Source organism: Batrachochytrium dendrobatidis (assembly GCF_000203795.2).
Source record: "Batrachochytrium dendrobatidis JAM81 unplaced genomic scaffold BATDEscaffold_10, whole genome shotgun sequence".
NCBI classification, from domain to species: domain Eukaryota; kingdom Fungi; phylum Chytridiomycota; class Chytridiomycetes; order Rhizophydiales; genus Batrachochytrium; species Batrachochytrium dendrobatidis.
This window is the reverse complement of record NW_006281108.1, coordinates 386,079-399,098: the sequence shown is the minus strand read 5'-3', so window position 1 is coordinate 399,098 and position 13,020 is coordinate 386,079. Positions and strand designations below refer to the sequence as shown.

At 41.5% G+C, this 13,020-nt stretch overlaps 6 protein-coding genes across 6 annotated transcripts; 2 read left to right on the top strand and 4 right to left on the bottom strand.

Annotated features, from left to right (window-relative positions):
- Positions 1-4: 4 nt before the first annotated feature.
- BATDEDRAFT_37246 (uncharacterized protein) lies at positions 5-1,669 on the bottom strand. Its single transcript, XM_006680746.1, has 3 exons — positions 1,211-1,669; positions 579-1,151; positions 5-509 (listed from the first exon to the last, which is right to left on the bottom strand). The coding sequence occupies exons 1-3, from the start codon at positions 1,239-1,241 to the stop codon at positions 115-117; spliced, it is 999 nt and encodes a 332-aa protein (XP_006680809.1). The 5' UTR covers positions 1,242-1,669; the 3' UTR covers positions 5-114.
- A 554-nt stretch (positions 1,670-2,223) lies between these two features.
- BATDEDRAFT_35652 (uncharacterized protein) lies at positions 2,224-5,418 on the bottom strand (the record flags this gene model as incomplete). Its single annotated transcript, XM_006680717.1, has 2 exons — positions 2,224-5,190; positions 5,360-5,418. 2 exons carry the CDS (start codon positions 5,416-5,418, stop codon positions 2,238-2,240), a joined length of 3,012 nt encoding a protein of 1,003 aa, XP_006680780.1. The 3' UTR covers positions 2,224-2,237.
- A 640-nt stretch (positions 5,419-6,058) lies between these two features.
- BATDEDRAFT_37245 (uncharacterized protein) lies at positions 6,059-7,250 on the bottom strand (the record flags this gene model as incomplete). Its single annotated transcript, XM_006680745.1, has 1 exon — positions 6,059-7,250. A coding segment is annotated over one exon (186 nt), but the record flags the coding sequence as incomplete, so codon positions are not given.
- On the top strand, positions 7,228-8,793 carry BATDEDRAFT_26534 (uncharacterized protein; the record flags this gene model as incomplete). The annotated part of the gene is made up of 2 exons (XM_006680631.1): positions 7,228-8,571; positions 8,656-8,793. The coding sequence occupies 2 exons, from the start codon at positions 7,228-7,230 to the stop codon at positions 8,791-8,793; spliced, it is 1,482 nt and encodes a 493-aa protein (XP_006680694.1).
- Positions 8,794-9,292: 499 nt separating this feature from the next.
- On the bottom strand, positions 9,293-10,143 carry BATDEDRAFT_90668 (uncharacterized protein; the record flags this gene model as incomplete). Its single annotated transcript, XM_006680795.1, has 3 exons — positions 9,293-9,414; positions 9,436-9,666; positions 9,978-10,143. The coding sequence occupies 3 exons, from the start codon at positions 10,141-10,143 to the stop codon at positions 9,293-9,295; spliced, it is 519 nt and encodes a 172-aa protein (XP_006680858.1).
- Positions 10,144-10,852: 709 nt separating this feature from the next.
- Positions 10,853-12,051, top strand: BATDEDRAFT_20316 (uncharacterized protein; the record flags this gene model as incomplete). The annotated part of the gene is made up of 4 exons (XM_006680590.1): positions 10,853-10,975; positions 11,065-11,543; positions 11,621-11,688; positions 11,790-12,051. Exons 1-4 carry the CDS (start codon positions 10,867-10,869, stop codon positions 12,049-12,051), a joined length of 918 nt encoding a protein of 305 aa, XP_006680653.1. The 5' UTR covers positions 10,853-10,866.
- Positions 12,052-13,020: the final 969 nt, after the last annotated feature.

Below are 13,020 nucleotides of genomic sequence, written 5' to 3'. Positions count from 1 at the left end.
AACTTGTTATTCCAGTTGGTTGGATGAAATTGAGAGTAATTTTTATTTCAGAATGAGAATTGTTTGATCATATCAGGCTTTTGATTCAAATATCATTTCCAATGCTTGCTTTGATCAGATCTTGCTTGGAGTCTCTTCGGCTGACTTTGGAGCATCTGATTTGATTTGTTCAGGTTCAAGTTCAGATACAGAAACTGCACTGCTCTGCTCGGTCTGGTCCACCACAGTCTCCTTTACATCCTTTACATCTTGAGACTTTTTTGCACAGCATTTGCAATGATGGCTTTTGGCGGAAGATGTAGACGAGCTAGAGTCACTGTCGCTTGAAGATCCTGAGCTTGAGCTTGAGGATCCTGATTTCGAAGACTTTGATGATTTTGAAGATTTTGAACTCGAGGAATCTGAATCTGAAGATCCAGACGAGCTTCCCTTGTGTGCATGTCGCTTAGGACCATGATGCTTGGGACCATGATGCTTAGGGCCATGGTGTTTAAGATCATGATGCTTTTCTAGTTTTTCCATGAGAAAGTGTTGGTTAAAATGATTGACATTGTTGAGCAAATGGTGTAAATACTTACTGTGATGAGCATGGTGTTCATGCTGACTACTCAAATGCTTCTCGTGATGCTTTCCATGATGCTTTCCGTGATGTTTTCCATGATGTTTTCCGTGATGATCAAAGTCAAGATGATCTGCTTGTTTGATCAAGTCAATGATGGCATTACGAACTTGTTTAGAGAGCGAAGCACCAATTTTATGGTGTTTGCGATCATGATGTGGACCTTTGTGATGCCCATGATGTTTATGTCCGTGGTGCCCTACAAAGTCTGGTTTTGGTCCATGATGTGGACCTCCGTGGTGTCCATGATGTGGACCTCCGTGATGCTCATGATGTGGACCTCCGTGATGCTCATGATGTGGACCTCCGTGATGCTCATGATGTGGACCCCCGTGGTGTCCATGATGCGGACCTTCATGATGCCCATGATGTGGACCCCCGTGATGTCCATGGCCGTGATGTTCATGACCGTGATGCCCTACAAAGTCTGACTTTGGTCCATGATGTCCATGCCCACGATGTTCAGCACGAAGACAGGGAGGTGCAGTACAAGACGATTCAGATTCACACATTTTTCGTAGCTTGAAAGTAAATATCAAATCAATAGTACAATAGAATGCTCAGTGCAATCACTAATAGTCCAATAGTGTAGTATCTTGGGCCTTCTTTTATAGTTGCTCATCTGGGCGAGTTTAAATCGGCTTAATATTGGCAACGCCAAATACCGTGGCAAATTGTGATTGGCTGTTTAAATAACAGCTATTTTGCAAGCATCTAAGCATATGGCAAGATATTGCCGTGGTTGCAACATCTCGATTGCTTCTTTATGAGTCATCCAGCATTCACAAGTCATAAGCCCATGCGTAAACTGTGCGATAATGTGGCATTTCAGATGCCACACCTATTTCCACGAGTCATTCGTCATTCAAAGGTCACTGATCCAAACATAAATTGCATAACAATGCATCACTTCAGATTTCATACTCGATTCAATATAAGCCGCATAATTTAATACAACCACCATCGCATGATACTGCACTTGCAGACATATTCACGCAACAGACCATTAATAGAGGCGTCAAGATGCATAATAAACAACCAGTTTTCGCTAAACCTACTGGGGACACCATTGTATCCTCTGAACTTGAAGCTCACTGGTTTTGTGGTCTTTTTGGATAAAACAGCCAAACAAGTGTCAAGGGTATGAGATGTATTGAAACTAATATGGGCACTGCTTTGAACGCTTAATCTCCAACTCTATAGCAAACATTGAATAATTGGCATGAAAACAGCTGATGTATTCCCAAGATGTGCAGTCTGCTCTAAGTCAGAGCGCAAACGTATCTGATATTAGGATACAAGAGTTTGTACACACTTGAAAACAATCAACCCCAACATCTGGATTGCCATGAATGAAATCCGGTGATCGTGGTGTATGACTTGCAAATGAAGAATACTCAGTTTAAAACTATATTTAATTTGTATAATGGACATTGTGTTTATTGAACAATGCAATCGATTTGTAGTAGAAAAACATATTGGATATTTGGCCATGGACTATTTCAAACCCAAACAGTCATTGCGAAATAGTGCTCCATTTTACATGAATATAACTGTAAATCACTGATCTGACACGTTGCAACATGCAATAACAAACCAGCCAAGATGAGAGATATATTTATTGGTTTTGATGAACTAAGTTGGTTGCAAGTGCTTCGGATAATTCTTGTTGGAGATTTTCTGTACACATGAGCATATTGACCTCTTCATCCAGTGATAATGACGAGTCAAGTTCTTGACATACACGCATTTCAGCCTCAGTTGTTGGCCATAATTCTTCGTAAGTGTATCTTCGATTGTTGGCGGCTGCTTCACTTTCATTATCAGAATCGGTCATGCCATCGGTCTCTGACAATACAGGATAATCACAATCAAGTGGGATCATTTCATCTGCGCCGTATCCATCTACACATACATCACTATTCAGTTGGTCGTTTGCAGCACCTTTTTTCTGATCTCCAAATATATATCCTATAAGACTTTTAAATTCAGCAGTACGGGACAAGTTTGTTACACCTGCAAGATCATCCCATGTGTTTTCTGGAACATTGTCCAAAGTAGTTGCTGCCTCTTGACTACAGAGAAAATTGTCAATCGATTTCATGCCTGCACTGCTACGTAGCCGTTTGGCGGATAGACTCTCAATAGCAGATTCAGATGACCTCAATGGATACTGCATATGCCATCGTGTCGTATTGGCACCAGTTACAGATGTGCCTAGTGCATTGACTATATTTGATGTTGGATTCATACGAGACTGTCGTAGATACTCATCGGCTGCTGCACTCACTGCTCCTAGCTGAGCAGGTCCAAGTTGCACCGCTGGAGCAGTTTGATCAAATGACTGGCCGTTTGGCTTCAAATTTGAGGAAAAGTCACTGTGTCCGCTCTTATAGGCTGCCCTGTTTCGTTTACGATGCTGTTCAAACAAAAGCTCCAATTCAAACAAGTCGCAAGACTCGCTATTAGATCTCTGCAGTGGGTGGCTTTGCATTACATCGTCTTCATCAGAATCATAATCAATCAGGCCGACTCGATCTAACCCACTGGCAACATTTTCATCCTCATAAGATGGCTCCAACTTTTGAGAAAAATGTTTAAAGTCGCGCCAAGTAGGACCACGATCCACAAAAGAGCAAATAGACTCGTTGTCAGCATCACTCTCGTCTACGTGGGATGACATATCGTTTTTGTGAGAGTAGAATTGATCGTGTTCAGACATCAATGGTGCACCAGACTCTTCGCCAAACAGATTTGGATGTGCTTCGCGGTTAAAAAGATGAGGGCCGACAAGCGTACGTTTAAAATCATCGTCACCCAATATACGAGTGAGTAAATTATCCACATCAATTCCAGGCTGATTACCAGCTGGTTCCAACACAAATCTGGAGGGACTTTTTGTAAATGATGAAGCCGAGTTAGCATTGGGTTGAGTAATTTTTGACTCAGGTTCCTTGTCATCTGTATGCGCATGCTTGGGAGGTTTTACAGCAGGCAAGGTAGAGTCAAAATCCAGAGTGGTTTTTTCACAGTCCATCACAGCACTGCTAAACTTTGTAGGTTGGTTGCAAATGCGATCACAGCTGGGAAATGCTTTTAAAAACATACTTGCACTGTTTAGTCGATTGTTGCTGTTTAAGCTTTTTTTGCGTTCTAAACTAAGTTGATAATAGCTTTTACTGGATCGCTGGCCCTCTGAAATAGGAATAGCCAGCGATCCTCTTGAAGAGGTGTATGCAAGAGTTGATTCCGATTGTCCAGCAAGTACGTTTTGAGAAACACGCTTGGCATCAAGCATCAAATCGTCAAAAGTAAGATCTTTGGATTTGATCAAATCAATTACTCGATACTTGGATGTGCCGTAAACAACATCGTTGGTGTCATCATCATCATCATTTCTGAGTGATACTGCGTCATCCTCGCCGTTATCAATATCACAGTATCTTCCTTTAAGTTTCTCTGAGGTTTGCTTTTCAAAGGCATTGGTTTTGATACTGGTTGGTATACCAGCGTTTACCTTGGAGTCAAAAATACGCTGTTCCAGCATACCACCATATTTTGGCACGCGAACAGGTTCAATTTCTACAGTGTAAGCAGAGACACCAGCTCTATGTACAGCAAGCGTTTGATGAAAAAATTCCTCTTGTTCTAATCGTTTTTCAACACTTTCTACAAACAGGTTGATACCGGGATCGGAAATCAGATCATTTTTTATCGGTCCAGAGTTGGCCCAGCCATGTGATGTTCCGACATGCTTTACTGTACTCTTGATCCTCTTTTTTGCACTTTTAACCAACTTGTAAACCTTTTTTACCAGATCTTGATACGTTTTAAGTTGCAGTGAAGGCTCTTGTTCAGATGAAGCAATCATATAATCACGGATGATTGCGAGTGCGGCTTGCAAATCAGGATCATCCGTGTTTTCATCAAGCATAAACTGTCCAGTGCGGTCGTTGTGATGATTAAGTTGGTTTCCTCGAAAATATTTGATAACTTTTTTGGTGAGGTTATTTTTGGAAGATTCGCCCACATCTGAATCAGGCTTTTGTAGACGCGAAGAAATCACCCTTGGATCATCTGGTTGCTGCAATGAAGCTTCATCCACATCATCTGTAGCCGATAGTGAATCTAGCGAGGATATACATGGATTAGAGCTGTCTGTAATGCCACTTTGTGACTGATCGACAGTGTGTAGACTAGATGTAGAAGTAACTTTTGTTTGTTTGTCGAGATTTTCATTTGTGAATTTCTTGTCATGATGCTTCTCATTGCGTCGGAGAATGTGTACAATTGTTTTGCAGTACTGTTGAAGAGCAGATTTTTTTTGCGGTAAACTTGATTTGGCATCAACCTTGGCTTCATTCTTGGTAGACTGGCTAGAGTGTGGGGGCTCTTTGAACCAAACCAATGGAGATGATTTGAAAGGCAGCTCGGTTTGTATATCCAACTTGAAATTCTTTTCAGCAATGTTGCCCACGTCAAGTTTTTTATCCTCAGAATCTTGTGTTGTGGTTGTATCTGGAATACATGGCACTGCTTTTTGAATGTCATTCTGAGTTTGCTCATATAAGCTATCTTTATGTGTATAATAACAGAGTCTTTGCTTACCAAGTTGATGGATGAAATGCTTTTGCTAGTTTGAGATTGAGATCCAATGGAGTCTAGGCTGGCATGGCGAATAGGTGGTTCGAGGTGTCCAGGTAGTTTGGTTTGGTCGCGATCAAATAATTTAGACAGTACCTGACTGTGTTTATGATGACTTGTGGACTCTCCCTCAACGACTTTTGTAAGATGGGCATGTTTGGACAACTTAGTATTTGATTGCTGTGAGTTTAGTTTTGATAAAGTATCTGCACCTATGAACTGGTTGGAAAGCACTGATGAGGATATTGAATGGGTTGATTTAGATTCCAGACTATTCTGTCTAGAAAGCCTGTTTTCTGAGTCACTGGGTAAATTTTTGTCTGTGGTGCTAGAGTCCACATCACTGCCAATAGCGTTATCTGATTTTGGTCGTTTTGACACAGCAATGGCTGATGCCTTGATTTGAGAAAATCTAGATTTAAGGCGATGTGTCAGACTTGAAGAGGATGGGGTTTGTGTTAGGATAGGTGGGTTGTGGCTCGGTAGTGTTTTCAACTCTGCATTTTTGGTAGTCTGATATGAACGCGTAGGGTTGTATTGAATATGATGACCGTGGATAGAATGTCACGAAAATTGATATCAAGAAAGGCGTTGGATATTGTAAAATCAAACAGGAATACATCCATGATCGTGAATATCAGATTGGTTGCCAAGATACATTGTGGTTTAGGGTTAGGGTTAGTTACCAAATAGCGGCTTTATTTGAGCATATCTTGGTAACACTTTAAAAGATGTAAAGTTCAGAACAGAATAAAAGATTTCCATCCATAGAAATCAAACCCACCTTTTGTTTCTGCAGAGCCAAGTTGCGACTGTTGGAGAAAATGGAAAGTTTTCCTTTTTTGATGGCAGCATTGTCAAGTATAGGAGCAAGAATCTGGTCTGAGGATGTAGTTGGGTTCACGCCCGCAGTGCCGAGTCTTGGCATAATATCGAATCCTTGTTGTGGAATGACGAGATGAAACCAAGATATTCACAATAAAAGTGCAGATGACAAAAGCGTCTTGCCACAACATCGTAACCTCAGGTGTATTGAAATAGTCTGACAGATCGACAGTCTAATAGAGATGGCAAGACAGTCTAGTAGAGTTGGCAAGACAGTCTAGTATAGATGGCAAGACGCAGTGTGATCATCGTAATCTAGACTCCAACCGTGCAGTGGATCAGAATGAAGCGATTTTCAGAATGCAGCAAGAACAAGGTTTGCACCAACAATTCACACAACTTCACCTCGCTTTATCCAAACGAATTGGCAATCAAGACTGGTTTGGACTCTACTGCCAATCCACTGCATTCCAAGTTACTCCTTTCCTGTCTATAGCGTACGCACTCAGTCTTCCCTGTCTACATCCATCCTTTGTGTCTTGCATGAACTGTCGTAACTTGCCGTTTGTTTATCCACTTTAACCATATGCCAGTCTCCTTGATGTCCTAATATACCTTGTCTTCTATTCTTTCATATTTATATACTTGCTGCATTCAAACAACCGTCTATCCGCACCACTCTTGTCGTCTCTTTACAATCCTCACGTCCATCCAATTCTAATGTGGTGATTCGCTCTATTTCCGACTGGTGCTCTTTGATCTGCAAAATGACTGTTCCAACTATTTGCTTCAAATGGTCATTCAACATCTCGTTTATAATTGAAACCACTGCTTGTATCGATACTATGACTGTGTTTTCGGTTTAACCCTGTTGCTCATGTGAATCTCTTGATTATGGTATTCACTTTATATTCTGTAATGTCTTGTTGGTTCTGCCATGTTTTTGTCCAAACGCTATATTCATTTTTCTGTAAACTACTCCTTGATATCTCGACTACATTTATTCTCGTTCTTACACTTTTTAATTTGATGAACCTTGACTCTGCGACTCCATATTATAATGTGCTTCTGTTTCAATAATATGCATGTATAGCCAATTGAATCGGGTGTTGGGATTTTCTGGAAACAGTACCAATCACATGGGCTCTCCTGACCGCAAAAGATCACTAGACTCTACCTCGGATGGTAGTAATGGTGGTAATCGGGCAAATCGCTATAAACGCCAAGCAACCGATGAGAGCAATACCGCTGAGCTATCCACCATTTCATTAATTGTATCAGACGATGAAGAAGTCACTCCTCTTGCCTTTACTGAGGACAATGCTCGTGTAACCACATCAAAGCCTAATTCAGGATCTAATGGCACTTATAATAACTACAACGCATCTGGAAACAACAACCATCACCACGGATCTCACGGTAACAACTATTCAGGAAATGGAGGCCAGAGTGGTAGAACAACGGCTCCCTCCGATTCTAATGCCGAGACTCGCGAATCAAGGCCTATTCGCATGCGCTCTCTTATTTCTCCCAAAGAAGCCGGTGTAGTCATTGGGAAAGGCGGATCACATGTTGTTGAGATTCGTGACACCACTGGCTCTCGTGTGACAGTCTCGGGTCAGGTGCCAGGCGTATTTGATCGTGTGGTAACTGTACTTGGAGCTGCTGAAGCAAACGGTCGTGCCTATATGATGATCTCAACTAAACTTGCCGGTCAACAGCATGACAACCAAAATACGGATCCCCAATCTCGCACTGTGACTTTGCGTCTTCTTGTCCCACAATCTCGCATTGGATATATTATTGGTCGCCAAGGTGTACGCATTAAGGAAATCCAGGAAGTTTCTGGATGTCGTGTGCTGGCTCAAGGCGATCCTCTACCCAACTCTACCGAGAGAGTTGTCACTGTAATTGGTACTCCTTCGTGTTTGGAAATCGCTGTTACGCGGATCTGTTTATTGGTTGGCGAGGTCAATGATAAACATACCGATACAATTTTATACTCTCCTCAGGCTGTTGCTGCCAATGCTGCTGCTGTCTATGGTATGGGTGCTATGGGTGGAATGCAATACGGTGGTATACCACACGGTGGTCATGGAATGGGCGGACATGCCAATATGCAACATGCAGCAGCTGTCGCGCAGAGATCGATGGGATATGCCAACATGGCTGCTGCTTATGGCGCACAAGCTGGCATGCAAGGCGGTCAAGGCGGTGTTGGTCACCAAGGCTACTACAATGCAATGCAGGGTATGGCTCAGCAACAGGCTGCTAATCAGATGGCCGTTTATGGCTATCACCAAGCTTATGGAGCACCAAATCAAATGCAGATGATGGCTTCCGCTGGATATGGGGGCGGTGTTGGTGCAAGCGATGGGGTCACCAAGGTTGAGCAAATTACTATTCCTGATGAATGCGTTGGTGCAATCATTGGTAAAGGTGGTTGCAAGATCAACGAAGTTCGTATTTCTTCGGGCTGTCAGGTATTTGCAGATTTATCGAGTTGATGCGAGCAGATCAAGTGTCTATTTTACAACTAACTCATGATTTGTATTATAATCCATCAGGTCAAGATTGGTGATCCACAGCCAGGACAGCGTCGTCGTGTTATTACTCTTACTGGAACTGCAGACGCAGTATCTAAGGCTCAGTTTATGCTGCTTGCAAGGGTTGAACAAGAAAGCCAAAACAAGGATCGTCGTTGATTATAGTTGCCAAAATTTCAATTTGGAGTGTTTTGATAGTTGAGAGGTTTAGCATTTACAGCCGTATTCACGTAAATGAAACACTTTTCTGTATTGATCTTGCAGTTGGAGTCTCTACTTTGCTCTGGAATAAACAATGGTTAAATATTCAATGTTATTGAAACTCTATTCTAATATCAGATACGTTTGCGATCTAGTTCAACATATCTCAAGATTGCAGCTGTTGTTTCCATGCCGGCCACCCAATGTTTGGATTGGAGGTTGAAAAGATGTCAAGGATGTGAATATTCACTCTGTATTTTTGTACAAGAATAGGCATCAAAAAAGACCAGTGAGTTCAAAAACACTGTTGCCCAGTAAGATTGGCACCAGTCCAACATGACTGTTATGTATTTTAGTCTAGTGTTTTACGTGAATATACGATTGTAGATACTAGCCTACAACCCTGGCTTGGAATAAAACTGGATCATTTTTATTTTTCAAAAGTGTACGCCTGCCACTACATTAACAACACAACGGCAGCAAGCCAAGCTAAACCCGACGGCAGACTAACAACCCCACGAATACTGACAAAACTACTCCATGCTGCGCTAGAAGCCGTTGCAGCCGTAAATGTAATGTCTGTACATTGGTATAACATACCATCACCACCATTGAATGTGATCTGCAAGGTCGCGTTGGTTCCAACGGCAACTCCACTGATGGTGGACATGTCAAGGTTAGCAAATGGGTACGACCCTACCGCACCAATAGTTCGGGCTGGCTGCCATGGGGTGCTAAAGTCTGCATTGGTCATGGGAGCTTTAAGCAATGATATGCCAAATGTCACTGCAGCATTGGGATGATAGGCTTGTATGGTCACAGTCCCACCCTCTAAAATTCAAATTAGATCATGAGATGCAAAGGGTTAGTGTTATCAATGAATAGGTTTTGGAGATTGTTCATGTGGTAGAATGATTGGCAGTGTCTGCGCCACAATGGTTGGTATGGATACACTTTAGTTGATTGGTATGTTGGAAAAGTAGGATAGGCCAAATGCACTAGCATGTCCTTTATCAAGACTCTACTCCAGTTGGAACACAATATGAAATCCCTCAGTATAGAGTATAGAGTGACAAGTGAGGGATTTAACAAACATACACTGCGGGAATATTGCCCATTACAACAAAAATTTGGTAACTTACTGATAGGAAAGGGATGTCGAACCGTAGTGGTATTGCTGCCACCACATGGAGCATCTAGTTCAAGAAGGTCGTCGTAGATACGGGGAGCAGGTGACATGAGCTGAAAGTGGGCCATCGCTGGCTGGGTAATGGCCAAAACTGCAAGAACAAATGAGAGAGGGGTCATGTTGGAATTGAATAGTAGAAGTTGGAGCTAAAGGAAAGTTGTTATTCTAAGCATGTTTTTTTATGCCAAGGCCATCCAAACTCAGCAATAACCCCATATTCACGCAAGATGGAACTTGTATTGCCATGTTTATTTTGCTTTTGAAATAATAGTCGAATACTTGCTGCGCTTTCTATCAGAAATCAACTTTAATCAATACATTGACCATTATATGATGCAAGCCGAACCCAATATCTGGATTGCAATGGAAGAGTTTGGTTTCAAACTCGGCAGTCGTATAATGTATGGCTATACCAAACCCATCCATTGCAATCCAAATTATAGTTTGATTGCTTTGTACATTCGCGCTCTAGTCGATAGAAATTGCACGTTTCAGGAATGCAACTGTTTCATGCTGATTATTCAATGTTTGCTTGTAATGAAGGGAAAGTTGGAGATTGAACAGTGTGGGATGTACTAGAACTGTGATGTAATCGTTTATTTAGTATTTCATTTACGTAAATACAGTAATAAAAAGATCAAATTTGCAAGATTGAATCCACTCAATCAAGATGTGATTGGATATCATGTCTACTTATGAATGAAATACCTCGTTAGACTATCATGATTTGTGTAGTCGAATTCGATGCATTGTGTTGAATGAAGCAATCTTACAGATCCGCAACAAATTCTTGTTCCGACTCAGATATTGCAAGCTGACCCAACACTTGACAGTTGTTCCAAATGTCGGCTCAAGTCATGCACAATCGAGTGATGGGTACCGTGAAAGACAGCGCCAGCAAGCTTGTCGACTTCCTCATGCGTCATCATGGACAAACTGTGCTTCTTACTGGTACCATTAGCCATCGCAACACTGCTGACACTGGTCTGCGATCTTGACTAACTATTCTACACATTTCAATTATCAATCGACATGCACAGGTGCTGGAGTTTCCACTGACTCAGGAATACCAGATTACAGAGGCCCACAGGGAATCTACTCCCGTAACAAAGACTTCAAACCCATCCAATACCAGCAGTTTGTTGGTCCTCACGAGTTTCGTCAGCGATATTGGGCTCGAAGTTTCCTCGGTTGGCCCAAAGTAAGTCAAGCTCAACCCAACGCATCCCATCATGCTATTGCTGCCCTAGAATCTAGATCTCACATTGCCGGATGCATTACACAAAATGTGGACGGCTTACATCGACGAGCAGTTGTAATCGAAAACCCAAATTTGTTGGAAATTCATGGAACGCTGCATTGGGTAAACTGCATCTCGTGTGGATATAAACTGCAGCGGAGTGCAATGCAGGAACAGCTTCAAAAAATAAACCCGATTGTGTATGAATGGCAGCGACTCAATCCGGAGAAATCAAATGCTGATGTGGCCTCTAGCTTAAATCCCGATGGAGACGTAGAGGTTAGTCTTGTCATGGTTTATCTTTTTGTCTCGTTGGGTGGATCTGACTAGTATATTTGGATCCTTTTGCTTTATAGATTAAATGGGACTACAATCATTTTAAATACCCGCATTGTCCAGAATGTAACGGCTTATTAAAACCAAAGTAACCAAATTGCTCAACAATGATAACCAAGTACTGTCTGTGCTCTGTGATAATCCAAGGATGCTAATCATGGATTAAATTCTTATTGTGCAACATTCAAGTGTTGTGTTTTTTGGAGAAAACATGCCCATGACCGTTCGAGATACATCCTTCAAGATGATTGATGATGCCAAGGCGTTGTTGGTTGTTGGGAGTTCGTTGCAGGTTTATTCTGCACTACGGCTGGTAAAACGAGCAGCATCTACAGGAAAACCTATTGCTATTTTAAATCTAGGTTTTACTCGTGGTGATGAACTGGCACAAATTCGGATTAATTTAGGATCGTCGGCAGTTTTGGAAGAGCTAGCTAGCACAATCCGATGAAATTTGATGTAGTGGAATAAACTACAATGTTTAACAGCTATTCCATTTAGATTTTTGAATTGATATGTTTCATAAGATTAAGACTTGAAATCGGGCAATGGTTGCAGCGCAAGCTTTCAATCTCCAATGATCATGAGTAGTATATTGACCAACGAGACCAGTTTTGTTGGTTGATACTGATAGCTTGATGAAAATGTGTCAAACCATGACTTTTATGACAGACAACACTGTACAAACTGTACAAGTTTAAATCAAAGACTATTGGTGAATGTTGTCCAAGTCTGATGATATTACCCATTGACGGATGATCGATGAATATCTTGTATCAAACGACCATGCAAAATCAAGCACATCTCACAAGCAAATGGGTTACAAAGTTGAATGTTTGGGGATGCGAATTTCAACTTTCGGAAACACTGAAATGGACAGCATCATCAAATGTAACAATAACTACCAAATGATTTCAAACAGGTCGTTTACATTCAAAGACACTCTGTCATACTTGTCACCCAATACCTCGCAGTACCTCGCAATACATCCATAGATCAGCTCTTGACAGTATTCAATGCTGAACTGTAAATGGGTGTATTTACCCAGAGTAGCCCAGAATATATACAAGTATGTCGACGAATATCCAGATTTGGGACCATATACTGTGAATGTGATTGAGCACGTCAAACATTGACATATTCCATCCAGGAAATGGTTCGGTAATGATATAAAGTGCAAAGCCGTACCAACATTGGTTTACAATGAGATCGTCAACAACACCAATATATTCGATATACTGAATGACTACAACAACTTGAACGTAAACCCACGACAGAAGCAACCAAAATGCGTTGCTATTTGATCCAATACTTGAATCTGGATATCCATAAACATGACATTCCAATTACAGGATGAGCATTGACATACCACTGACAGATGAATAATAAATACTGTGAATTTCAATTATTCAAACGCAAT

Excerpts from the sequence above, each read along its gene's own strand:
- BATDEDRAFT_37246 (XM_006680746.1), bottom strand. The coding sequence starts at position 1,241 with ATGAGCAACTATAAAAGAAGGCCCAAGATAC. Across the intron at positions 1,152-1,210 it reads TAAAAGAAGGCCCAAGATAC|TTACTTTCAAGCTACGAAAA; the intron begins TACACTATTGGA and ends TTGATTTGATAT. Across the intron at positions 510-578 it reads TGAACACCATGCTCATCACA|AAAAGCATCATGATCTTAAA; the intron begins GTAAGTATTTAC and ends TGGAAAAACTAG.